Genomic DNA, 26,013 nt, shown 5'->3' with positions numbered 1-26,013 from the left:
TTACCACTAACAGTAATGAAATATCTTGCCCACACATTTCTTTTTGTTTTGTTTTGAGACAGAGTCTTGCTCTGTCGCCCAGGCTGGAGTGCAATGGCACGATCTTGGCTCACTGCAACCTCCGCCTGCCAGGTTCAAGTAATTTTCCTGCCTCAGCCTCCCACGTAGCTGGGCTTACAGGCATGTGCCACTGTGCCCAGCTAACTTTGTATTTGTATTTTTTTTTTTTTTTTTTTAGATGGAGCCTCACTCTTGTTCCCCAGGCTAGAGTGCAGTGGCGCAATCTCGGCTCACTGTAACCTCCACCTCCCAGGTTTAAGCGATACTCCTCAGCCTCCTAAGTATGAGTAGCTGGAATTATAGGCACATGCCACCATGCCTTGCTAATTTTTGTATTTTTAGTAGAGACAGGGTTTCGCCATATTGGCCAGGCTGGTCTTGAACTCCTGACCTCAGGTGATCCACCCGCATTGGCCTCCCAAAGTGTTGGGATTACACGCCTGGCCTAATTTTTGTATTCTTTTTTTTTTTTGAGACAGAGGCTCGTAGTCGCCCAGGCTGGAGTGCAGTGGCGTGATCTCGGCTCACTGCAGGCTTTGTCCCCTGGGGTTCACGCCATTCTCCTGCCTCAGCCTCCCGAGTAGCTGGGACTACAGGCGCCCGCCACCTCGCCTGGCTAATTTTTTGTATTTTTAGTGGAGACGGGGTTTCACCGTGTTAGCTAGAGTGGTCTCGATCTCCTGACCTCGTGATCCGCCCGCCTCGGCCTCCCAAAGTGCTGGGATTACAGGCGTGAGCCACCGCGCCCGGCCTAATTTTTGTATTCTTAGTAGAGACAGGGTTTCACCTTCTTGGCCAGGCTGGTCTGGTGACCTCAGGTGACCTCAGTCTGCCCCAGAATCCCAAAGTGTTGGGATTACAGGTATGAGCCACCACACCCGGCATATTATTTGATTCTTAATGTAACCCTGTTGTGCTATGAGGGAAGTACTGTTATTCTAATTTTAAAATGAGGGAAATGGACTCAAAGCCATACAGTTGGTGAGTGAAGGCAAGTGCTTAACACTCCAGCCAGACCTAGCTGCTCGCTGCTTCAGCTTTTGTCTTTGGCTTATGTTGGGTTTTGGTGTGAGGTGTGAGGCCTGCACGAGGAAGCCCTGATGACATGGTGCAGGTTTCATGCCATTGCCTCTGGAGCATCTGTCGTGGTTGGCCTGTGTCTGCACCCATATGCGGTGTGTTGTGATGAGTGACCCGGTCTCCCTGCCAGGCACAGATGATCAGTCTTGCATACTGCAGTTGCCTTGTTTCTTTGACTTGCTGATACCCTGGGGTCTTCATCATGTTCATCATGTTTCCTTATAAAGGACTTGACAGGCGATGGCGACGGGGAAGATGGGGATGGCTCTGACACCCCAGTGATGCCAAAGCTCTTCCGGGAAACCAGGACTCGGTCAGAAAGCCCAGCTGTAAGTAGCCACACCCCGAGCCAAAGCACTTGTGGCCACCACTCTACATAGCATACATAGCATGCTACATACATAGCATGGCTCCCTAGGGGAGCTTTTAAGAGAGAAGGTGATGAAAAAATATTTTGAAACTAGAAAATATAAATAAGGCTCTTGGACTGTTGTTGGAGGGTTTTCTTTTTTCTTTTTTTTTCTTTCTGAGACAGAGTCTCGCTGTGTTGCTCAGGCTGGAGTGCAATGGCGCGATCTTAGCTCACTGCAACCTCTGCCTCCTGGGTCCAAGCGATTCTCCTGCCTCAGCCTCCCAAGTAGCTGGGACTACAGGCACCTACCACCATACCCGGCCAGTTTTTGTATTTTTAGTAGAGATGAAGTTTCACCATGTTGGCCAGGCTGGTCTCGAACTCTTGACCTGAGGTGATCCACCCACCTTGACCTCCCAAAGTGCTGGGATTTCAGGCGTGAGCCACTGCGCCCGGCTGGACGGTTTTCTGTATGTGCCATTTCTTTCAGGTGGTTTTTAAGTTCTTTCTTGTAACACTCTTGGAGGTGCCTAAGGGTGATAGAGTTTGCAGGGTGGATGGCTCAGCTGCTCATGACCTAGGGAGTCCACCACTTCTGTGGGTGGATTTTGTGGCTCAGAGTTTTGAGGTATGGCAATGGGAAGGCAGTTATTGCTTATGGTCATCCAGCCCTTCAGAGACCAGACTGACAGTTACTATCCCAGGTGTGGGTTACAGTCTTCCCTTCCCAGGATATGGTCTGTATCATCCCCTTTGTGGAGATGAGAGAAGATTCTAGCAACTTACCTGAGGTTAAACATCAACTCCTCTATGCAGAATTTCCACACAGGTTCTGCAACAACCAAATTCATGCCATTTTTGAAAATGAACATAGAGCCTAAGGAATTCTATTCCATCTTGATGATCTGGTACCTTCCTGAACCCAGTAATTGGCCTTATGCTTCTTTGACATAAAAGTTTGTTTTAGAGTGAACATGAATTTTTCTTTCTTTGTTTTTTGTTTTTTTGTTTTTTTTTCTGTTTTTTGAGATGCAGTCTCACTCTGTTGCCCAGGCTGGAGTGCAGTGACGTGATCTCAGCACACTGCAACCTCTGCCTCCCTGCCTCAGCCTCCTGAGTAGCTGTGACTACAGGCACCCACCACCACGCCTTGCTAATTTTTGCATTTTTAGTGGAGATGGGGTTTCACCATTTTATCCAGGATGATCCCGAATTTCTGATCTCAAGTGATCTGCCCGCCTTGGCCTCCCAAAGTGCTGGGTATACAGGCATGAACCACTGCGCTTGGCAAGATTTTCATTTTTCAATCCCAGTTGGCAGGTGCCATTTCAGCTGGCCAAGTCTGTCTGCTGTGACAGGCAGAGCAGGACCTGCTGGGAATTGTCGGGCAGCCTAGCTGGCCACCCTACACCTCTATTCCAAGAACTGGGGAATTCTGGCTGGACTCAGTCCAGAGTCCCACCTCATCACCTGTTCACTTCCAGTTGTCCTGAAGCTGGTTACCAGGTCTCCTTGGCCACCTCAAGGCCTAATCCTCCTGGCCCCGCCAGACCCCAGGCCTCCAGTCACCTAAGGCCCAGTGAGTGTCCTCTCTTGCTTCCAGGTCCGAACTCGAAATAACAACAGTGTCTCCAGCCGGGAGAGGCACAGGCCTTCCCCACGTTCCACCCGAGGCCGGCAGGGCCGCAACCATGTGGACGAGTCCCCTGTGGAGTTCCCGGCTACCAGGGTTGGTTTCCCAGATGCCCAGACCCCTGCCCCCAGTCTCTAACTGGGAGATATGCCTTACTCACTGCACTACTGGCTGTGGCTGGTGGATAATCTGTGTCCTTTTTTCACACTGCTTTTCAGGTTCTTGCTTTTTCTTTCCTCTCCTGGGTAAGCTTCCTGTAAGCCGGTTGGCTTCTCTCCTGGTCTGATCTCAGATGACACTCTGTTGGGAATGGAAGCTTTCCCTGTTGACTTGGTTCTTGTTGTAACTTGGAAACAAGGTAGAAAACACTGACTTCCAGAACTGTCTTCTCCCTCATGTCTTCTTCACCTGTCTTGAGGCAACCCTAGTGGGTATGGCAACACTTTACTCTCTGAGAGTCCCTTGTCATTACCCATCATTTGTGCCTTTGTCATCTTTCTGTCTCTGTCTCTGGGACAGCTACAATGACTTTCTCCCACCTCTTAAGGGATACATGTTCCTGGAAAAGTTTCTTCAGCGGTCTCTGTTCTCTTTAACTTCGGTCTTTCCTCTTTCTTTTTGCCTAGGAGGCATATGGGGGTGCCGTTGGTCTCTGGACACTGACATCCTTTGCTCTGGCCCAAACTATGTGTCCTTCTGTCCACAGTCCCTGAGACGGCGGGCAACAGCATCGACAGGAACGCCATGGCCGTCCCCTCCCAGCTCTTACCTTACCATCGACCTCACAGACGACACAGAGGACACACATGGGACGCCCCAGAGCAGCAGTACCCCCTACGCCCGCCTAGCCCAGGACAGCCAGCAGGGGGGCATGGAGTCCCCGCAGGTGGAGGCAGACAGTGGAGATGGAGACAGTTCAGAGTATCAGGTATGGCCGAGAGGGGCTCCTGCCCAGGGTGACTGAGGACCCTGAACACGGGGAAAAACCAGTTACCTGCTACTGTTGGTAACATAGAGCGACAACAGTTGTTAGAAGTTTTGTAATTGTAATAATTGACATGTTTGAATTCTAAGTATCTTCCATATGCACCACGGTCCTTTCTTTACCTTAATCCTCTCCCAGACGTAAGTCAAATGCCAGTATTTACTGCGTGAATACTGTGATTTTTCTCAACATGACATTTATGTAAGGACTGCAACTGCATACGTTATACATTTCATGTGCGCCCCTGTGAAGAGACCACCAAACAGGCTTTGTGTGAGCAATAAAGCTGTTTATTTCACCTGGGTGCAGGTAGGCTGAGTCCAAAAAGAGAGTCAGCAAAAGGAGATAGAGGTGGGGCCATTTTATAAGATTTGGGTAGGTAAAGGAAAATTACAGTCAAAGGGGGTTTGTTCTCTGGCGGGCAGGAGTGGGGGTCACAAGGTGCTCAGTAGGGGAGGTTTTTGAGCCAGGATGAGCCAGGAAAAGGACTTTCACCAGGTAATGTCATCAGTTAAGGCAAAGACCGGCCATTTTCACTTCTTTTGTGGTGGAATGTCATCAGTTAAGGCGGGGCAGGGCATATTCACTTCTTTTGTGATTCTTCAGATACTTCAGGCCATCTGGGCGTAAAGGTGCAAGTCACAGGGGATGCAATGGCTTGGCTTGGGCTCAGAGGCCTGACAACACGTATTGTGATTCTGTTCATCAGAGTGCACATACTGTATATATTGTACGTATTATACCTTTGTAGACTTGCTTTTTTCTTCTATTAAGAACTAGAGTTGCCTGAAGTTCATGTCTGTATAATAAATCCAGTGGTCTGGATCATAGTTTAATTAACCAATTCAGGTTGTTTATGCTTTTATTCAAGCATTGCTGCATGAAGACTCCTTACACGTGTATGTATTTATGTGTTGTTAGGATCCCTTTTTTCTATGTCCATTACTACGTTTTACTTTGTATAGAAGGGATCTCACTATGGTGCCCAGGCTAGTCTCAAACTCCTGGCCTCAAGCGATCCTCCTATCTCAGCCTCCTTAGTAGCTAGGACTATAGGCATGCACCACCAAGCCCAGCTACTTTATACATTCTTTTGTGGAAATGGAGTCCTGCTATGTTGCCCGGGCTGGTATCCAACTCCTGGCCTCAAGCGATCCCCCCCGCCTCGTTCTCCCAAAGTACTGAGAATTACAGGCATGAGCCACAGTGTCTGGCTACATCTTGCATTTTATGGCAAGCTTTTTGTTGCCCTCAGGGACAGTGGAGTGGACAGGACTTGGCCCAGGATGGCCTCTCCTCACTGGGATTTCTTCATGTGGTTGTTCTTCCAGGATGGGAAGGAGTTTGGAATAGGGGACCTCGTATGGGGAAAGATCAAGGGCTTCTCCTGGTGGCCCGCCATGGTGGTGTCTTGGAAGGCCACCTCCAAGCGACAGGCTATGTCTGGCATGCGGTGGGTCCAGTGGTTTGGCGATGGCAAGTTCTCCGAGGTGAGTCGGGGGAAGGGCAAGGGGCTCTGCAGGCCTAAGGCTGTGCCTGCCTGCCTTCCTTTGAAGACAAAGGCCTGGGATTGTCTTTTGCAGATGTGTGAGCCTATGCCTTCACACTGGGAGGAAGGACAAGACTTGCTGTGTTAACCAGCTACAGCAGATTCCACTCATACAGGGGACAAAAGTGCTAGAAAGTTCTGGATCCGTGGGCAGTTGGATTTTATGTTATTTCTTAGATTTATCTTTTGGGGGCAGAATCACCAGTGTGGACTCTGAGGGGCCAGGAGTGGCCACATGAGCAGGTACCCAAAAGTATTCAGTGGAGAAGCCTGGAAGAGACCGGAAGCATGGCTGCAGCCTCTTGTCATTTAGCCCTGGGGAGAGAAAGGCATGCAGTTGGGTTTAGGGTCACCTGGTATCAGTTGTGAAAAGGGTTTTTAGTAGACTTGGTGATTTCAGAGTCTCTTGATGATTGATACTAGCCTTTTAAAATCTTTCTTGGTAATGAAATTTAGCTGGGGAAGAGCTGTGTTGGGCATAACTAGGCTGTTTTGATTTTACACTCTTTCAACAAAGATTTTTTTGGGGGGTGGGGAGAATGGAGTCTCACTCTGTTGCCCAGACTGGAGTGCAGTGGTGAGATCTTGGCTCACTGCAACCTCCGCCTCCCAGGTTCAAACGATTCTCCTGCCTCAGCCTCCTGAGTGGCTGGGGTTACAGGCACCTGCCACCACACCCTGCTAATATTTGCATTTTTAGTACAGACTGGGTTTCACCATGTTGGCCAGGCTGGTCTCCATCTCCTGACCTCAGATGATCCACCCGCCTCAGCCTCCCAGTGCTGGGATTACAGGCGGGAGCCACTACGCCTGGCCTCAACAAAGATTTTAACCAGACAGACCTATCCTGTGATGTTAGTCCTACCCTCAGAGCCCTGAGAGAGGCTAAGTTAGGTGCCTAAGGTCATTGGGCAAGTGGCAGCAGCAGCAAGCCAGGCAGGATTGAAGGAAGGGCTGTCTATTCCTGGGATTCAGCCTCAAGCAGAGATTGTTTTTCCCAGGAACTGAGCTACCATGGGGCCCTTTGCCATGAGCGAATTGAAGTTTCCCAAGGGCTACAATAATATATTGGGTGTGGAGTCTCCTTTGTAGGAGAGCCCCTGCATGCAGTTGCCTGCTGTGACCAGCAGAGGGAGGACAAGTCCTGGGCCCATGCTGGCAGGGAGGCAGCTACTTCCAGGGATGGGAGAGCAGTTAACTTCTGTCAAGGAAAGGAAGATGGATTGTTTGCAATTGCTTTGCCCCATTGAGACATAAAATGCACTTTGCAAGACAGAGTCTGAGGCTAATACAATGCAGTGTGGGGCTGTCAGCATTAGGGGATGAGATGACAATATGGGACCTGGGTCTGGCCTGGGCAAGTCCCTGCTCAGCATGTGTGCGCTGTTTGGGTTGTATTGGAGCCACTGGGCGCTGGAACCAGCACTTGTGTTGGAGCGATTTTTTTCCCCCCTACCAGAGCCACAGTATTTTCTCCCCAGTGGTGGTCACACCCCCATATAGGAAGTCAGGCTTCCCATGATAAAATGGAGGTTTGCATGAGTGTGAGCACTCTTTATGGAGAATAGAACATTCCCTGTGTCTTTCAGTTCCTTTTTTTTTTTTTTTTTTTTTTTAAGAGACGAGGTCCTCACTGTCACCCAGGTTGGAGTGCAGTGGCACTGTCTTGGCTCAATGCAGCCTCAATCACCTGGGCTCAAGCAATCCTTCTGCCTTAACAGAGCAGCTGAGACTGCAGGTGCACACCACTGTGTTTGGCTCTTAAAAGTTTTTGTAGAGATGGGGTCTTGCTGTGTTGTCCAGGCTAGTCGAACTCCTGGGCTCAAGAGATCCTCCCATCTCCCGCTCCCGAAGTGCTGGGAATATAGGCCTGAGCCACTATGTCTGGCCTTTCAGTTCTGATTAGCATCCCTGAACGGCCATTTTCTCTCTCACTGGCAACTCAGTCAGTTCATGCTTGGTCTGGGGACTTGGTACATCAGGAGACTTGTGGAATATGGATTAAATCACAAGAACTAAAGTTAAATAATCACAAGTGAAAGGTGCTGACTGTGTCAAGCACTGTTTTCTAAACACATTCATTAAGTGAACTCATTTTAATAGAAGGGTAAAGAGTAAACAATTATCATGCTTAGGAAAGAAGGAATATGTGCAAACCCTCAATGCTGGAGCAGCCACAGAGAATATTACAACTGAGCCTCAGGGGTCCACACCAGGGACACCTGCTTGGAAAATGTATACAAACACAGGGTTCGCCTAATTGCCTTCATTCAGTGTATCCTCCTTTTCCACAATGGAAGTGTCATAACTAACAAGGTTCTGGATATCTGTGTGTTGAGACTCTGTCATTTCTATTTTTCTGCTTTTTTCTTTCCTTCCTTTCAAATAGGTATCTGTGGACTTTATCCCCAGGAATGGTGTCTTGGTTAAAGTGTATGAAAATCTTCTGCATCTGATGGACAACATTGTGATAGACATGGCACCTGGGACACACCTGTAGGTGGATGTTGATGATGTCTTTCTCTTTTAGGTCTCTGCAGACAAACTGGTGGCACTGGGGCTGTTCAGCCAGCACTTTAATTTGGCCACCTTCAATAAGCTCGTCTCCTATCGAAAAGCCATGTACCATGCTCTGGAGGTAACATGGGATGAGGGAATGAGGGCTAGGCCCTGAGAGCAGGGATGAAACAAGAGACCCGCAGAAACCTAGCTCAGTGTTGCCAAGGGTGGTTTGGAGGGGACAGGGTGGCCAGGGAGGAGGTAAATGCCAATATAACATCATGGCCACTGGATTGGGCCTCCCAACAAAGGGATTTGAGACATCCCAGCTGCCACTTGTTGGGACCACTAACTGAATCAGAAGGAAAGAGCACGGGCAGTTAAGGGTGCAATATTCGTATCAGTGAATGTGCTTTTCCAGAGACCTCAGAGCCTCCTTATGAGAGGTGGAGTTCACAGCAAGACGGCAATGGAGGCCGGCTGTCTTCTGTCTGTGAGCTGTGTTATCCCCTACGAACCATTACACCCTGTTTCTCCCTTCACCTTGATTTTTTTTTTTCCCCACCTTTGTTCAGCATTTAAGAGCCAACCTCTTCTCATTGCTAAAGGCTTCATTAGACACTGAAATCCTCTTGGTCCTTCATGTAGGACACAAATTAATGTCCACATCTTTAGGGAGATAAAACAAGAAATCTAGTGCCTTCTTGTATAAGATACAGAGGAGATGAGATAGTGCTGGCTGGGGCTTCTATATCTTGGTGGTAGAGTTAATTCTGATGTATCTGCCTTTTGAGAGGGAGGTGACCACTGACATTCCCTAGGGGGAAGAGATCCTATTTGGTGCCTGCGTGAAAAGATTTAACCACAACTCCCCTTCTGAGGCCTCTCCCTGCACAGGCCCCTCCTTCCTCTGAAACATACCACAGCCCAGGACAGCTGTCTGGCTATGAAAGGGCCCAGTGTGAAGGGGAATGTAGGCCCCGGCTGGGGGAATCCCTGGGTGTGGCCTGGCGAGCACCTCCTCCCCACCCCCCATTCATCACAGACTCTGCCTTTGCAGAAAGCTAGGGTGCGAGCTGGCAAGACCTTCCCCAGCAGCCCTGGAGACTCATTGGAGGACCAGCTGAAGCCCATGTTGGAGTGGGCCCACGGGGGCTTCAAGCCCACTGGGATCGAGGGCCTCAAACCCAACAACACGCAACCAGGTGGGAATGAGTCCCCATGGCAGCACCCGCTGCCTCTGCTGGTGGGACCACTTCTTGGGAGAGTCAGCCACCCCTGCTGCCCCACACCCCACCCAGCTTTCTAGCAGCTGGTCTCAACTCTGAATGTTGGAAAAATAGGAGCAGGCATACGAAGGCTGTGCCAGCCCTATCTGGCTTCCCTGGCCACTTTCTTGCTGATGGTCATGTGCATATAATTTGTATTGAATCTGACATCTGTCTTGAAGTCAGGATGCAGTGTTGACTAGCACCTTTTTTATTAAAGGAAAAAATAGTTAAGCTATGCTCATTTGAGAAAACTGGAAAGTGTTAAAAGAAGAATATGCCACCTGCTCACATTTTGACCAGTACCATATTTCTCCCATTATAAGATAACTCTGGTTTCTAGAAATCCAGGACTTGTCCTACAATCCATACATTTAAAGGCCAGGCATAGTGACTCACGCCTCTAATCCCAGCGCTTTGGGAGGCTGAGGCGGGCAGATCGCTTGAGGCGAGTAGATCGAGACCTGCCGGGACAACATGGTGAAAAACAGAAAAATTAGCCTGGTGTGCTTGGCATGTGCCTGTGGTCCCAGCTACCCGGGAGGCTGAGGTGGGAGAATTGGCTTGAGCCCAGGAGGCAGAGGTTGCAGTGCGCCGAGATCGCACCACTGCATTCAAGCCTGGGCGACAGAGCAAGACTGTCTCAGAAAAGAAAACGGTCCAAACATTTAATGTAATGTTTTTTCTGTTTTGTTTTGTTTTCCCCTCAAAAGTGGTTAATAAGTCGAAGGTGCGTCGTGCAGGCAGTAGGAAATTAGAATCAAGGAAATACGGTATTTCCTTCCCATCTTTTGACTGTGCCCTGTTTTCTATGCACTTTCTTCTGATTTCTTTGCATATAAAATGGTCACTGGAAAAGAATCAAATTTCTTGAAAAGTCAATCTGAACTCCCTCCCCACTCTCCCTTCACATCCCACCCTCACAAATACCCTCCAGGTTAATGTTGGGTTGCACATCCTTCCAGATTTTTCTGAACACTAGTTGGATTCCTGCTTTCCCCTTTATTAATATTAATACTGTAAGCACTGTCTGATGTCATTTTGTCACTAAAGGGTCCTTATGATTTTTAATGGCTGTACAATTTTCTTTCCTAGGGTCAGAGTCAAATTTAACCATGTCCATTAAGATTTTCCGTGTAGATGGAATAGAAATACAAATGGGTTTTACAAAATCCCATTTATAGAATGGGAGCCATATTATGTAAAATTAAAAAGTGCTGGGCTCGGTGGCTCACGCCTATAATCCCAGCATTTTGGGATGCAAATAACCATCTCTTGGATTTCCCAGCATTTTGGGATGCTGAGATGGGCAGATTGCTTGAGCTCAGGAGTTCCAAGACCAGCCTGGGCAACGTGGTGAAACCCTGTTTCTACAAGAAATACAGAATTAGCTGGGTGAGGTGGTGTGTGCCTGTGGAGGCTGAGGTGGGAAGATCCCTTGAGCCCAGGAGGTCAGGCTGCAGTTTGCTAAGATCATGCCACTGCACTCCAGCCTGGGTGACACACTGAGAACCTGTCTCAAAAAACAAAAAACAAAAACAAATAAACAAAAAACAAAACAAAAAAGAAAGAAAAAAGGAAGCCAGGTGCAGTGGCTCATGCCTGTAATCCCAGCACTTTGGGAGGCTGAGGCAGGCAGATCCCTTGAGGTCGGGAGTTCACCAGCCTGGCCAGCATGGTGAAACCCCGTCTCTACTAAAATGCAAAAATTAGCCAGATGTGGTGCTGCATGCCTGTAACAGGCTGAGGCAGGAGAATTGCTTGAACCCAGGAGGCGGAGGTTGCAGTGAGCCAAGATCCGCGCCATTGCACTCCAGCCTGGGCAACAAGAAAGGAACAGGTGAAATTAATACAAATCATGATTTTTTTTTTTAGAGCTAAATTTCCAAGATGTTAGCATTTCAATATCCAGCTATTATAAAAACTGAGATAGTCTACATTTATAGTGCTATTTTCAAAATTTCACTTATTTTATATATTTTACATATTACATATTTTACAGATCTCAATTTTGATGCTAAATTTGCAATGAAAATACTTGATCTGTATTAAGTATATACAGATTATTAACTAAATACAGATGTAGATGGTTAAACACAAATTAAATTCGTAAAACATGCATTTGAGAAAGTGGACTCATATGTCTAGGCTAGTCCTAATGAGCCAGTTAGTTGACTCACTTGTCAGTGTTTTAATTAACATTAAATGCAGAATTCATTTCCTCAACAGCTTCAAGTTCTCAGTAGCCACCCCCCATGCCTACTGCCCAGCATGTCAGATATCACCGACATGGGTATGCCAGGCTTTTAGCTTTGAATTGAGCTTTGCTCTCTGAGCTGAGTCATTTTTACATCCTGGTTGTAGCCATTTAAAACCTTGTAAACATGTATTAAGGATCCTGGGTGCAAGGGGTTTTGAATGAGCTCCTGTTGTGAGTTGCCCATCAAGGGGCCATATACATTCAGTGTGGACCCCCTGTCATGCCCCAATTGCAGCTGGTACCCAGGCATAGCATGGTCTTGTCCTGGGCCCGCATTCTCTCTGGACCCTCCTACCAAGCCACGGCTGCAGTCTAATTACCTTTCACAGAGAACAAGACTCGAAGACGCACAGCTGACGACTCAGCCACCTCTGACTACTGCCCCGCACCCAAGCGCCTCAAAACAAATTGCTATAACAATGGCAAAGACCGAGGGGATGAAGATCAGAGCCGAGGTGATTGTTGGGGACCTGGGATCATGGGGCAGATGGGAGGAGGACGCTGCAGATCAGAAATTGATCCGTACCCGGCTCCCTGACCTCATCTCATGCCTTCTTCTTTCCTCAATAGAACAAATGGCTTCAGATGTTGCCAACAACAAGAGCAGCCTGGAAGGTAACATTCTCTCCCTCCCAGTCGTCCCCTTCACACCCTGGCTAGGGCTCTAGGCCTGCCTTGTCCTAGCTCATCTACCCTGTCAGAGTTTAACCCAGAGCTCTGTTCCTTGACCTCAGGCCAAGGCCTATTTCTGGTCCCTGCATCTTAGTTGCTAGTTGATGGAATGAGTTGCCCAATTGTGCCCCTTAAGAGAAAGGCACAGGAAGGGTATGGTGAGGAACAAGGGAAGCCGGGCCATTTTGGCCGGGAGAACCATAACCTAAAACCAAGATTACTGGTATCATGAACCTTCCCAAAGAAGAACTGCAACTAACAAGCTTTTAGTCACTTGCCTACCGTCAGGCTAAATAGTCTGCTTGCCCTGGCTGGGGATTGCCACTGGATTGGATACTGTGGCCAGAATATACCTCATGGAATACAGAATGTGTGACGATGAAGTCTCCCTTGCTTCCTTAACCCCCAGTTACTCAATGTTGAATAGGAAAACACCACATCCCTGACCCAGAGAACCCAGGGAAGAGCTTCGGTTTAGAAATCCTATTCCCCAAGACTCACTCCCCCATCTGGCTAGGTAGGGATGCTTGTTCGTGGGTTTTATAAAGGTCCTATCTACCCAGCCAGGGATGCAACTCCCGTGCTGACCTGGTGATATGAAGGGAAGGCAGGGTTGCCTACTGGTTAAAAGATCTGGATTCTGAAATTATAGCCATTTGCTGTTTACAGGGTGTGGGCGTGGGCAAGTCCTATCATGAGACAACAAGCCAATTGGAGTCACCACAAAATCCTTAGTGTCCCAGTATTTAAAGCTTCTCAAGGATTGTCACACCAGGGAGGTCCCCCTGCTCAGCATTCTGCCTGACATCATTCTACTGGGGCAGCCCCTTGCCCATATTGATGTTCCCCATCTGTGAAGTAGGGATGCCACCTGGAAGCATTGTTGAAAGGTAGAAGCTGCGAGGCATGGCCTGAGGCGCAAAGAGTCCTTGGCAAGCTGCTGGCCTGGAGGGAAATCTTAGGAACTGAGAGACCCCAGGCTTCAGCAGTTGGTGTCAGGGCCTCACTTGCCACAAGCCACAACCCCTGTTTTTCTTACAGATGGCTGTTTGTCTTGTGGCAGAAAAAACCCGGTGTCCTTCCACCCTCTCTTTGAGGGGGGGCTCTGTCAGACATGCAGGGTAAGTCCTCCTGCCACTGCCCTGGACCTTCCTGCCCTTGCCTCCTCTAACTCCCCTGTCCTTCCCAACAGCACCTGTGTGGAGACTCAGTGAAGCCCACTCATCCCAGCTGCCTTGCACTCTGCCTTGCACTCTGCCTGTAGGGCAGGATGGGGGACAGCTGTCACAGAGGCCAGTGGCACACGGGTCACAGCCAGTTGTCCTTTTAAAAGACACCAAGCCACCAGCAGTGTGTTCTGCGGCTGTATCCTAGGGCCTCCACCAGCAAGCCGGCAGGGCCTGCCCTTCTCTGGTCTCCGATTTCACTGGTGTTTCTCTCTGGCTGCCAGGATCGCTTCCTTGAGCTGTTTTACATGTATGACGACGATGGCTATCAGTCTTACTGCACTGTGTGCTGCGAGGGCCGAGAGCTGCTGCTCTGCAGCAACACAAGCTGCTGCCGGTGAGCACTGGGCCCTGTGGGCTGGATGTGGGTGGGTCCCCAAGGCTCCTAGGTTCCTGCAGTCTGCAGACAGCTGTCTGTTGAATGGAATCCTAGGCATGGGAATACGGAGCTAATTTGCCCTGGAAGCAGCACACAGGGTTTATATTTTGTGGTGGCTGTGGTTGTAGCATAATTGGAGTAGAACTCATGTATAGGGAACGGCTCTTTTTTTTGAAACAGGGTCTCGCTCTGTTGCCCAGGGTGTACAGTGACATGACCATAGTTCACTGCACCCTCCAGTTCCTGTGCTCAAACAATCCTCCCACCTCAGCCTCCTGAACAGCTTGATTATAGGCACATGCCACCACACCCAGCTAGTTATTCTTTTTTTTTTTTTTTTTGAGGTGGAGTCTTGCTCTGTCACCCAGGCTGGAATGCAGTGGCACAATCTTGGCTCACTGCAACCTCTGCCTCCAGGGTACAAGGAATTCTCGTGCCTCAGCCTCCCAAGTAGCTGGAATTATAAGTGTGGAGCACCACGTCCAGATAATTTTTGTGTTTTTAGTACAGACAGGGTTTCACCATGTTGACCAGGCTTATCTCAAACTCCTGACCTCAGGTGATTCACCTGCCCCAGCCTCTCAAATCCCAGCACTCCCGAAGTTCTGGGATTACAGTCATGATCCACCGTGCCTGGCCTTGGGTGTGGTGGCTCACACCTATAACCCTGGGGCTGTGGGAGGCTGAGGTAGGAGAATGGGTTGAGCCCAGGGATTTGAGATCAGCTGGGTGTAATAAATGCTGCCTCGGCTGATGTCAAATCCTTGGGCTCAAGCCATTCTCCTACCTCAGCCTCCCAAAGCCCCAGGGTTATAGGTGTGAGCCACCACACCCAGCTAGAAGTGCTCTTAATAGGCCAAGAGGATGAGGGAAGGGGATGAGTAGGGTGTCAGGGAAGGCTAATTCCCTGGCTTGCCAGTTGGCCTGTAATCCAAAGTGTCCATGGAATGAAGTAGGTTGTTGGGAGAGCATTTCTGATCAGAGAGCCTGTGGGATTAAGGGGGTTGGGGTATCCAAGGAAGACGTCAGTGAAGCCCGTACTGCACAGGGCCCTGCAGGCTATGCTGTTAAGCAGCCGATCCTAGGTAAGCTTTCAGGAGGGGGTTGGCATTTCCCTGTGGAAGTGGTAAGGGGGTGGCACAGGAGACCAGCTCGATGACAAAGGCATCCCTTCTCCCTGCCACTGGGTCCAGGTGCTTCTGTGTGGAGTGCCTGGAGGTGCTGGTGGGCACAGGCACAGCGGCCGAGGCCAAGCTTCAGGAGCCCTGGAGCTGCTACATGTGTCTCCCGCAGCGCTGTCATGGCGTCCTGCGGCGCCGGAAGGACTGGAACGTGCGCCTGCAGGCCTTCTTCACCAGTGACACAGGGCTTGAATACGTAAGCCACAGGCTCCTGCCTCTACCACCACAGATCCCAGGGGCACAGGGTGTTGGAACACTCTGGAATTCTCAGAAAGAGTAATAGAAGTAAAGACACATTGTACAAGTGGAACCTCTTGGAGCCTCAACGGCTGAGAGACCTGGCGAATTGACAGCTCCTCTGCACAGTTTTCAGCCGTGCCAGGGTTCACTCCCTCCTTGCCAGCTTCTCAGCATATGGATTTTCAGGGGCCTGATGAAGAAATGGTTGTAGCCTTCTGAGTTTAGCAGAGCTGAGAGGGAAGGAAACAGTAGAAATGAATTTTCTAGTTCTTAGAGGGAGGCCCTAGGTCATTCCTATCTGGGGTGATACCTTTTCATGTGCGCATCTGTGCATACATATCTGGCTCATGTCCAAGGATAAATTGACCATTCCTTGCCAAATGCAGGCTCACGTGGTACACACTGTCTCCCCAATCCCCATCAAGCCTTCAGTGGGCTTTTTGCGGTGGCTACAGCAAGGTTTGAAGCCCTCTGAACAGGGTCAGCCTGCCCCTCTCTCAGAGCTTGAGTCTTTCCCCTGGGCCTTCACCACCATGACCTCCTTCCTTACCTGGCAGGAAGCCCCCAAGCTGTACCCTGCCATTCCCGCAGCCCGAAGGCGGCCCATTCGAGTCCTGTCATTGTTTGATGGCATCGCGACAGGTGAGTTCGGGCAACACCTGGAGACGCTCTGTTACCGTGTCACAATGGTAGCCAGGGAGTCAGAAGGCATGGTTAAGGTGTCTGACATCAGTGGCAAGAAAGATCCCTGGGGATTACCAGCTCTGAAAAAAACCCTGTCTCCTTGTTTCTCTCCACCTTCTCAACCACCTTGCAGTCTTGGTCATTGAATTTTATTTACTTTTTTGAGATGGAGTCTCCCTTTGTCACCCAGGTTAGAGTGCAATGGCGTGATCTGTGCTCACTGCAGCCTCCACCTCCGAGGTTCAAGTGATTCTCTTGCCTCAGCCTCCTGAGTAGCTGGGATTACAGGTGCTCACCACCACGCCCAGCTAATTTTTATATTTTTAGTAGAGACGGGGTTTCTCTATGTTGGTCAGTTTGGTCTCGAATTCCTGACCTCGAGTGATCTGCCCACCTTGGCCTCCCAAACCGCTGGGATTAGAGGCATGAACCACCGTGCCCGGGCAGTCTTGGTCATTTTAAAAGGACATACGTCTTAGCTGTTACACTTTATTTTTTGTTATGTGCAGTTATCTTTCATTTCACGTGCATAAGTATAATTGGAGATAAACTAGTTAACAACTACTGCCGTCTCTGGTTTTGGTTCCCTTCTTTTCCTCCTATACGGAGTTTACACAGCCAGTATGTGTAGTGCGTGTACAGCCTTTGCTGGATTGAACGCATGTGATACAGTCAAGAGGAATTATTCATTTTACCATAGCAGGGAGTGGAGGAAATGAGCTGCTGTGTGCTCAGCATCGTTTATGCTTCTGTGTCTCCCTGGCCCCCACAGGCTACCTAGTCCTCAAAGAGTTGGGCATAAAGGTAGGAAAGTACGTCGCCTCTGAAGTGTGTGAGGAGTCCATTGCTGTTGGAACCGTGAAGCACGAGGGGAATATCAAATACGTGAACGACGTGAGGAACATCACAAAGAAAAATGTGAGGGCAGTCTGTAGCTTGCGGGCTTCATCTCTTCCTGTCTTCTTCCCCAGTCCTCCGCACCCTGAAACCCGCGTGTAGGCCCCATCCCTGAGAGCCCAGGAAAAAGGATTGAAATCCTGTGGGAATCTTAAGCATTAGGTTAGGGTCAGAAGTGGAGTTGGTGACCAAGAAAGATTCTATTTTTTTCTGGAGACAGTCTCCCCTGGAGTGCAGTGGCATGATCTCAGCTCACTGTAACCTCTGCCTCCTGGGTTGAAGCGATTCTCCTGCCTCAGCCTCCCAAAGTGCTGGGATTACAGGCACTTGCCACCATGCCGGGCTAATTTTTATATTTCTAGTAGAGACGGGGTTTCTCCATGTTGGCCAGGCTGGTCTCGAACTCTTGACCTCAGGTAATCCACCCCCGCTGTCATTCTTCCTGGGATTACAGATGTGAGCCACCTCGTCCAGCCCCAAGCAAGATTCCAGAAGTGGGTCCAGCTCTCTTTCCCTCTGTCCACACCCTCATCCTGACTCTCTCTCTCTCTCAGATTGAAGAATGGGGCCCATTTGACTTGGTGATTGGCGGAAGCCCATGCAACGATCTCTCAAATGTGAATCCAGCCAGGAAAGGCCTGTATGGTGAGCATCCGTCTCTCTGGCAGTCACTGGAGAGCCTATGTCACCTGACCACTGGCCCAGGTGCAGCGGCCTGAGAAGGATCCACTTGCTTCTGGCCAAGTTACTGGCAGCGTCAGGGGCCTGTTGGTGCTGCCTACGCTCCATAGTAAATCCTCAGCCCACAAGGGAAATACCCTAGTAAATAGTGCCCTGCTGCTGCCTGTGTCCCTGCTGTCATTCAGGTGGACATAGACTGGTAGGCATCACCTTGAACTGTCAGGAGGCCACTGGGAACCTGTTGGTCTCAGGGAATACGGTGGGTTGGGCTGGAGGTTTCAAATGAACCCTGTGCTGTCATCTTTTCTGAGCACAGAGGGTACAGGCCGGCTCTTCTTCGAATTTTACCACCTGCTGAATTACTCACGCCCCAAGGAGGGTGATGACCGGCCGTTCTTCTGGATGTTTGAGAATGTTGTAGCGATGAAGGTTGGCGACAAGAGGGACATCTCGCGGTTCCTGGAGGTGAGGGAATCTGGGGACCTGATTGTCACAGACAGCCTGGGCAGGGAAAGCGCTGCTCACAGTGATGATTGATGGGTGTTGCCAACCACCAAAGTTGGGAATGACTTTCCCATTCTTGGTCTGCCTAGATCCAATAGTGAGGGACTCAGTGGGTTCTGTTAGTACATGGAAAATATTTTTTTTGAGACAGGGTCTTGCTCTGTCACCCAGGCTGAAGGACAGTGGCATTATTACAGCTCACTGGAGCCTCAAACAGCTGGGCTCAGGCAATCCTCCTACCTCAGCCTCCCAAGTAGCTGGGACTACAGGGGCACACCACCATGCCCAGCCAATTTTTGTATTTTTGGTAGAGACAGGGTCTTGGTATGTTGCACACCCTAGTCTCCTGGGATCAAGCGATCCGCCCACCTCCCAACGTGTTGGGATTAGAGATAGAGATGTGAGCCACCATCCCCTGCCAGTACAAGGAAGGGATTAGGATCTCTAATCTCAGCCCAACTCTTTGAAGTCAGAAATGGTGAAACCATCATCTGCTGTTAAGAACTCATGAGATTTGAGTCAGTTTTTTACTCTAGAGAGTTTTCTCATTTTTGATATGAAAACTGCTTTAGACCAGGCACAGTGGCTCATGTCTGCAGTCTTAGCATTTTGGAGGCTGAGGTTGGAGGATCACTTGAGCCCACTGTGTATCATATTTTGTAATAATCTGGCGTGTCCCAGGGGATACTATCTCAGAATCTGCAGGTTTGACCTTATCTCTTTACCTACCATTGGCATAGTATGAGGGCGTTTACCATGTCCTCTAGCCAGCCTCCTGATGGCAGTAGGTCTTTCCTGTTTTGGAGGATCCGTGCCTCATCCATAGTCAGGGAATAGCCCTGTCACCTGCAAAGGTCTGGTTGACACCGAAACTAATAATCGGCTCCTAACAGCAATCTTCTTTCTCCCTGCAGTGTAATCCAGTGATGATTGATGCCATCAAAGTTTCTGCTGCTCACAGGGCCCGATACTTTTGGGGCAACCTACCTGGGATGAACAGGTAACAAAGGGCTCTTAGTGGGTTAGGTAACAGCCAAGTTAAATACATGATAACAAGCTCTGGCATTCAAGCCTTCCTAGAAAGACCTGGCTCTGCTGAGAAATAGTTATACCTGGGTTTCAGACCACCTGTGGTCGTCTGGGTTGATCCCTGTTAAGATGTTCAGCAAGTACCTGGGAATCTCTGTGGGAGTCCCACTCTTACCTGTTGTAAGCTGCCGATGGACCTGATCGTAAAAGTCCCACGTGGCTGGGCGCGGTGGCTCACGCCTGTAATCCCAGCACTTTGGGAGGCCGAGGCTGGAGGATCGCTTGAGCCCAGGAATTCTAGACTAGCCTGGGCAACAAAGTGAGACCCCGTCTCTACAAAAAAATAAAGAAAAATACAAGTCTCATGTGCTGTGGCCAGACCGTGTACCTCCTTCCTGCCAGGGATCTCTCAAGATTTGAGCTTGTTGATGCTCCTGCCCTTCACCTCTCCTCCCCGTTGATGTAGGGACAGCCGTCTGGAAATGGAAGTAGATTGTTGTTAGCGGTGCCTTTCCTCCTGCCCTGGAGATGAAGCGATCTTGGCCAGGCTCATGGTGACCAATCAGGTGGCAGAGCTGCTATGACAAACAATAGCCCGAAGACTATGTCCCTCAGATTCTCATCACCAGGAGCATTTCATATTTTGTCATCGTATACTAAAAACAGTCTTCTTCAGACATGCTGAAAGCCGCAAAGCAGCTTTGCTGAGGATTAATTATCTCTTCTATATGTGGTTTCAAGGAGAAGAACTTGCTAATCAAGATGTAAAATGTAATGGTAATGTTACATTCCAGACTTGCAAATGAGTTGAGCTTAAAACATTCTCCTGTAGAAGGAGGCATGGAAACATAATAACCTTCTGCCACTTAGTGAAGTGTGGACAGAGGTGAGGGTCCTGGGGTAGCTTGGAGGATTTTTGTTGGCCACCTTGCCCCGTGTACTTGGCTAAGCAGCCAGTCTTAGGGTACCATGTCTGTGTCTGGAATTAAATGGGTTAATGCTTTCAACATTTGAGCTCCCAGTAGGCCAGGCACTGTTACACTGTTGCCATTTTCGTGGTTAAACACATCATGTCGATAGTGACATGCCGAAGGGGGAGGGAGAAAAGACAATGATTTGGGGTTTATTGCTGGTGGATGGACATTGGAAGAGTCGATGGGGAAGGCTTCTCATTCTAGCAAAGGCCCTAAGTGAAGGGATGGACCCATGCAGTTATTAAGAGTACTGCAGGTGGGAAGAGGGTCTGGGATGATGGGATGATGGGAAACATCCCCAGACCAGCTCAGAGCACACTAGGTGGGGTGGCTGGGATAGAAGGACCAAGTAACTTGGGCCTTAATGTGGTACCGCTGAAATCACTTTGGCATGGGAAGTTACAGATGAGATGAATTGTGCTTTGGTTCATGGTAGTTTCTGGGTGGATTATAGACAATAACAGGATGGAGGCGGGAATGGGGAGACAAGTGAAGGGACTAGACTGCTCAAAGAAGGAGAGATGACTGATTATGATGTTGTGCCCCAGGAGGTGCCATCCATAGAGAACACAGTGTGAGTGGTGGCCCCTGGAGTTTGCAGTACAGCAATCCTGTGACTTAGCAAGGAGGGGTCAGATTCAACATATCTGGAGGGTAGGACATTTGCTGATGCATTGGATGTGTAGGCTATGAGGTGGAAAGAGCAGTGAGACCTGATGCTGTGACTAAGCTCTGCAGGCTTATAGGATGGGTGTGTCAAGCATCATTTAGGGGACGGACCCAAGTCATCTGGCTTGTTTAGAGCTTAATCTTACAGTCAGCACAAGGTGGGGCTGTGCAGTGTCCTTTTCTTCTGGGCCCTCAGCTTCCTTGGGTCCATGGCGGAGGTAGGAATGGGGATAGAGATAGCATTTGAAGCCTGGCAGGTGAGGTCAAGGAAATCTCCCAGTCTAGAGGAAATATGTGTTGTGATTTCCTCAGCCCCTCTTGTAGGCACGGCTCCCATTCCATGTCTGAGTTGTTTGGCCTTGACATTCCTAACACAGGTTACTATGGCCGTCCCTGCGTCCAGTCCTCTTGTGCCGGTTTCTGTTCTGGAGCTGCTCAACTACTTTCAGTTCTAGCCCTTGCCGTTCTTAGTCATCTGTTTGCCTCTCTCTGCATTTGCAAAATAATTTTCAAGGGTGAAAGTTAAAGGGGTGCTTAGTCTTTTTTTTTTTTTTTTTTTTTTTTTAACCTTAAGAGATAGAGTCTATCTCCCAGGCTGGAGTGCAGTGTTGTAATCATAACTCACTGTAGCCTCCAACTCCTAGGCTTAAGCGATCCTCCTGCTTTGAACTCCCAAATTGCTGGGATTAAAGGTAGGAACCACTGCAGCCGGTTGCCATTACTTTTAAAGCCTCCTGAGGCTGTATCCCCAGCAGTGAGCCACCAAACCGTGGGTGTGATAATTGTATCAGGTAGACCCACAAAAATCTATTCCAAGCTCCTCACTTTAAAATAGACAGGAAGCCCAATGGGGTAGTGTGACTCGCTCAAGCTTAGTGAGCAGTGGAGCTGGGACCTGAGGTTTCTCCTGCCCCACCCCGTGCAGTGTTCCTGCTCAATGGGAACCTGACTTTGAAGTCCAGGCAGGGGAGCATTACCTCCTGGATGCTGGGCTGTCCCCTCTAGGGGTAGCCCATCCTTGGCTTTGGCACACAGGCTCGTGTTCATGCCAGGATCATTTTCATCATTTATTTGTAGCCAAGTTCACTGCTAGGGCACATCTCTGCAACACAGGCCCTCATTCCTACCTTGTGCCTAGCAGAGGACCCTCTACAGCTAGTAAAAAGTAATGGGTTTTGGCTGTTCCCAGGCCCGTGATAGCATCAAAGAATGATAAACTCGAGCTGCAGGACTGCTTGGAATACAATAGGATAGCCAAGGTAAGACGAGCTGTGGCCCGCTGGAAAAATGCACTTGGTGACCTCCAAGTGGGGACTTGGGAGATGACCTTGGTGTCTGATTGGTTCCTGCTCCTCCCCCCATGTGACTTCCTGGTGTTGGGCTTCTCTCTCCCACACAATTGTTCTGTCCCATCCTCAAATACAGAGACTAGGAGACATTCGTGATAAGTAATCACGACGAGAAAAGGCAACTAGTCTTTCTAATTTTAGTACTGGATACATAAAGACAAAGAATTTCAGCTGGCCCTCTCAGGGAGAAAGGAATAATTAATCCTTTTGCCAAAAAATTAATTTGCTGTCAAGTCATAGAATATGAACACCTCCATAAACCTAAATCTCAATGTTTGCATCAAGCTAAGATCCATTTTTCTAAACTTCAGTTGAGCATTCTCTGTATCTGGGTGGTTTTTACTTTTTTACTTAATCTTGCTTGATCAGGAACTCTGGTGTCTTCTTGGCCCCCCACGTGATCTCATTCATGGTCACTTTTTTGTTTATCTCATTTTCTCTGAGGCTGGTCCTTCCTTTGTGGGAAGCACAAAATGTTCTTGTCCCTCCAACTCTGCTTTTCGCTCCCAGCCCTGCCATTCCTCTCCCGCGCCTGCCCTCTCCCTTCCATCTCTCCCAGGTACTTTTCTCTCCCAGCCCTGCCACTCTTCTGCCACACCTGCACTCTCCCCTCCATCTTTTCCAGGTACTTTTGAGCCTTGACTCTACCCAGGTCCCTTCATTCCTATGCTCACTCCATGATGTCGTTTTGTTCTCCAGTTAAAGAAAGTACAGACAATAACCACCAAGTCGAACTCGATCAAACAGGGGAAAAACCAACTTTTCCCTGTTGTCATGAATGGCAAAGAAGATGTTTTGTGGTGCACTGAGCTCGAAAGGTGAGCAAGGCTGCACTTGGAGAGGGAAACTGTGCAGATCAAAACACAAACGGGCAGACATGGGCAGGTGCTTACCTTCATTCTTGATGGCCTCACTGCCCTTCGATGTTACTAGGGCGAGGAGTAATAATACCTTTTCATAGCTCGCCCTTATTTCCTGACAAAAATGGCGGAGGGGGTGTGGTGGTGGTGAGGAATCTGAGACATGAGGTCATTAGACCACACCATCTGTCTGTTGGCTGCACTGCTGTGACATCTGCCTGTCCCAACATGCTGGGACACTACGATGTGTGAGAAGCCAGTGAAAGAAAACCCCACAAACATGCCATTCTTGAAGACTTCAGTTTGCTCATTCTATAAATGATTCCTTCATGGCCACAGTTTATCCTCTCCTTCCCTTTCTTTGGGCTAAGTTTGTCTGTTTTGATGCAAATAACCATCTCTTGGATTTCAGTTCTGTTCTGTTCTGTTTTCTTTCACTCCTCTATTTGTTCATTTTGCTTATACTATTTTTTAAAAATCAATATTTGCTATAGTGATGTAAGGCTTTGAACATTCCTCTTTACATGTATTCTGTATTCTGAAGGCTTTGATATAGAGTATTTTCATTCCAGATATTTCACTTCTACAACTCATTTAATTTCTTCTTTGACTTACCAACAGTTTTCTGAGTATAAAAGTAACTTCTGATTAGTATTGATGCTGTAGATTATTCTGTATGGACCTAAACCTAAAATGGTTGGTGCAGATGGCTGACATTGTGTAGACGCTAAGGCCAAGCAAGACACAGGCCTGAGGTATCCCATCTTTGACATGTTTCTGAATAACCCATGCAACCATTGGCCTGTTGGGATGACTTTTAGTATTGGATTGTATACCTGAGTAACACTGAGGCTCAGCCTCTGTAGCCTCTTTCCAGGCCTGGTAGAATCCTATAGAGGAAGCTTTTGGTATATTCGATGCCATCTGCCTGAAGTCATCTAGCTTGGTCCTTCATCCAGCAGCTGGGTTTGAAGAAGGAAGGAAAACTCTGGTTGCCTGAGCCTGTGATGACTGAAAATCTAGGCTGTTTTTGAGTGACCTTGTTCCTTATTAAGGAAATTGCTTAACTTCTCCCATCATAGTGTTTCGAAGATGGATACATTGCTGGCTGGCTGATTTGGTATGCATGCATTTATTCAAGGAAGGTCCTCTGAGCACCAACTCTATGCCAGGAGTATGGTGCTGGGCCTGCACAAAACGGGGGACTTGTGAGCAATTTGTGAGCAAGTGTTCTGAATTAAGGGCTCTGAATTTAGGTCCTGGGGACCTTACTGATGGGACTGGGGGATGGCGAGGGCAGAAAGAGTGGGACCTGGCTGGTTGAGGCTCTCAACATCCTGGAGGCACTTCTGACTGGCTGTCTTTTCACTCCGGTACCCCCAGGATCTTTGGCTTTCCTGTGCACTACACAGACGTGTCCAACATGGGACGCGGTGCCCGCCAGAAGCTGCTGGGAAGGTCCTGGAGCGTGCCTGTCATCCGACATCTCTTCGCCCCTCTGAAGGACTACTTTGCATGTGAATAGTTCCAGCCAGGCCCCAAGCCCAGTGGGGTGTGTGGCAGAGCCAGGACCCAGGAGGTGTGATTCCTGAAGGCATCCCCAGGCCCTGCTCTTCCTCAGCTGTGTGGGTCATACCGTGTACCTCAGTTCCCTCCTGCTCAGTGGGGGCAGAGCCACCTGACTCTCTTGCAGGGGGAGCCTGAGGTGCCGCCTCCTTGTGCACAATTCAGACCTGGCTGCTTGGAGCAGCCTAACACGGTGCTCATTTTTTCTTTTCCTAAAACTTTAAAACTTGAAGTAGGTAGCAACGTGGCTTTTTTTTTTTTCCCTTCCTGGGTCTACCACTCAGAGAAACAATGGCTAAGATACCAAAACCACAGTGCCGACAGCTCTCCAATACTCAGGTTAATGCTGAAAAATCATCCAAGACAGTTATTGCAAGAGTTTAATTTTTGAAAACTGGCTGCTGCTCTGTGTTTGCAGATGTGTGCAGTTGTAGGCATGTAGCTACAGGACATTTTTAAGGGCCCAGGATCGTTTCTTCCCAGGGCAAACAGAAGAGGAAATGTTGTATATGTCTTTTACCCGGCACATTCCCCTTGCCTAAATACAAGGGCTGGAGTCTGCGCGGGACCTATTAGAGTATTTTCCACAACGATGATGATTTCAGCAGGGATGATGTCATCATCACATTCAGGGCTATTTTTTCCCCCATAAACCCAAGGGCAGGGGCCACTCTTAGCTAAATCCCTCCCAGTGACTGCAATAGAACCCTCTGGGGAGCTCAGGAAGGGGTGTGCTGAGTTCTATAATATAAGCTGCCATATATTTTGTAGACAAGTATGGCTCCTCATCTCCCTCTTCCCTAGGAGAGGAGTGTGAAGGAAGGAGCTTAGATAAGACACCCCCTCAAACCCATTCCCTCTCCAAGAGACCTACCCTCCACAGGCACAGGTCCCCAGATGAGAAGTCTGCTACCCTCATTTCTCATCTTTTTACTAAACTCAGAAGCAGTGACAGCAGTCAGGGACAGACGTACATTTCTCATACCTTCCCCTCATCTAAGAGATGACAGGGAAAACTGCGAAGCTTGGTGCTCCCTTTGGAGATTTTAAAATCCTTTTTTATTCCATGAGAAGTCATTTTTAGGGAGAACGGGAGTTCAGACAAGCTGCATTTCAGAAATGCTGTCATAATGGTTTTTAACACCTCTTACTCTTCTTACTGGTGCTATTTTGTAGAATAAGGAACAATGTTGACAAGTTTTTTGGGGCTTTTTATACACTTTTTTTAAAATCTCAAACTTCTATTTTTATGTTTAACGTTTTCATTAAAATTTTTTTGTAACTGGAGCCATGACGTAACAAATATGGGGAAAAAACTGTGCCTTGTTTCAACAGTTTTTGCTAATTTTTAGGCTGAAAGATGACGGACGCCTAGAGTTTACCTTATGTTTAATTAAAATCAGTATTTGTCTATAA

General features: G+C 48.7%; 1 protein-coding gene across 1 annotated transcript in view; it reads left to right on the top strand.

Annotated features, from left to right (window-relative positions):
- The window catches only part of DNMT3B (DNA methyltransferase 3 beta), a 49,989-nt gene extending 23,976 nt beyond the window's left edge, over positions 1-26,013 (top strand). The window contains exons 4-21 of the mRNA XM_030826248.1: positions 1,368-1,469; positions 3,832-4,053; positions 5,442-5,600; positions 8,190-8,297; positions 9,219-9,363; positions 12,016-12,141; positions 12,257-12,301; positions 13,400-13,479; positions 13,809-13,921; positions 15,157-15,340; positions 15,942-16,026; positions 16,841-16,986; positions 17,520-17,610; positions 17,963-18,111; positions 19,065-19,150; positions 22,012-22,081; positions 22,871-22,989; positions 24,415-26,013. Coding sequence (XP_030682108.1) covers positions 1,368-1,469; positions 3,832-4,053; positions 5,442-5,600; positions 8,190-8,297; positions 9,219-9,363; positions 12,016-12,141; positions 12,257-12,301; positions 13,400-13,479; positions 13,809-13,921; positions 15,157-15,340; positions 15,942-16,026; positions 16,841-16,986; positions 17,520-17,610; positions 17,963-18,111; positions 19,065-19,150; positions 22,012-22,081; positions 22,871-22,989; positions 24,415-24,556 — 2,172 coding nt within the window. The 3' untranslated portion in view covers positions 24,557-26,013. The remainder of the gene's footprint in view (positions 1-1,367; positions 1,470-3,831; positions 4,054-5,441; positions 5,601-8,189; positions 8,298-9,218; positions 9,364-12,015; positions 12,142-12,256; positions 12,302-13,399; positions 13,480-13,808; positions 13,922-15,156; positions 15,341-15,941; positions 16,027-16,840; positions 16,987-17,519; positions 17,611-17,962; positions 18,112-19,064; positions 19,151-22,011; positions 22,082-22,870; positions 22,990-24,414) is intronic.

Source organism: Nomascus leucogenys, chromosome 13 (genome assembly GCF_006542625.1).
Source record: "Nomascus leucogenys isolate Asia chromosome 13, Asia_NLE_v1, whole genome shotgun sequence".
Taxonomy (NCBI): domain Eukaryota; kingdom Metazoa; phylum Chordata; class Mammalia; order Primates; family Hylobatidae; genus Nomascus; species Nomascus leucogenys.
The sequence above is the reverse complement of the archived record's forward strand: the minus strand, read 5'-3'. Positions and strand labels throughout refer to the sequence as shown.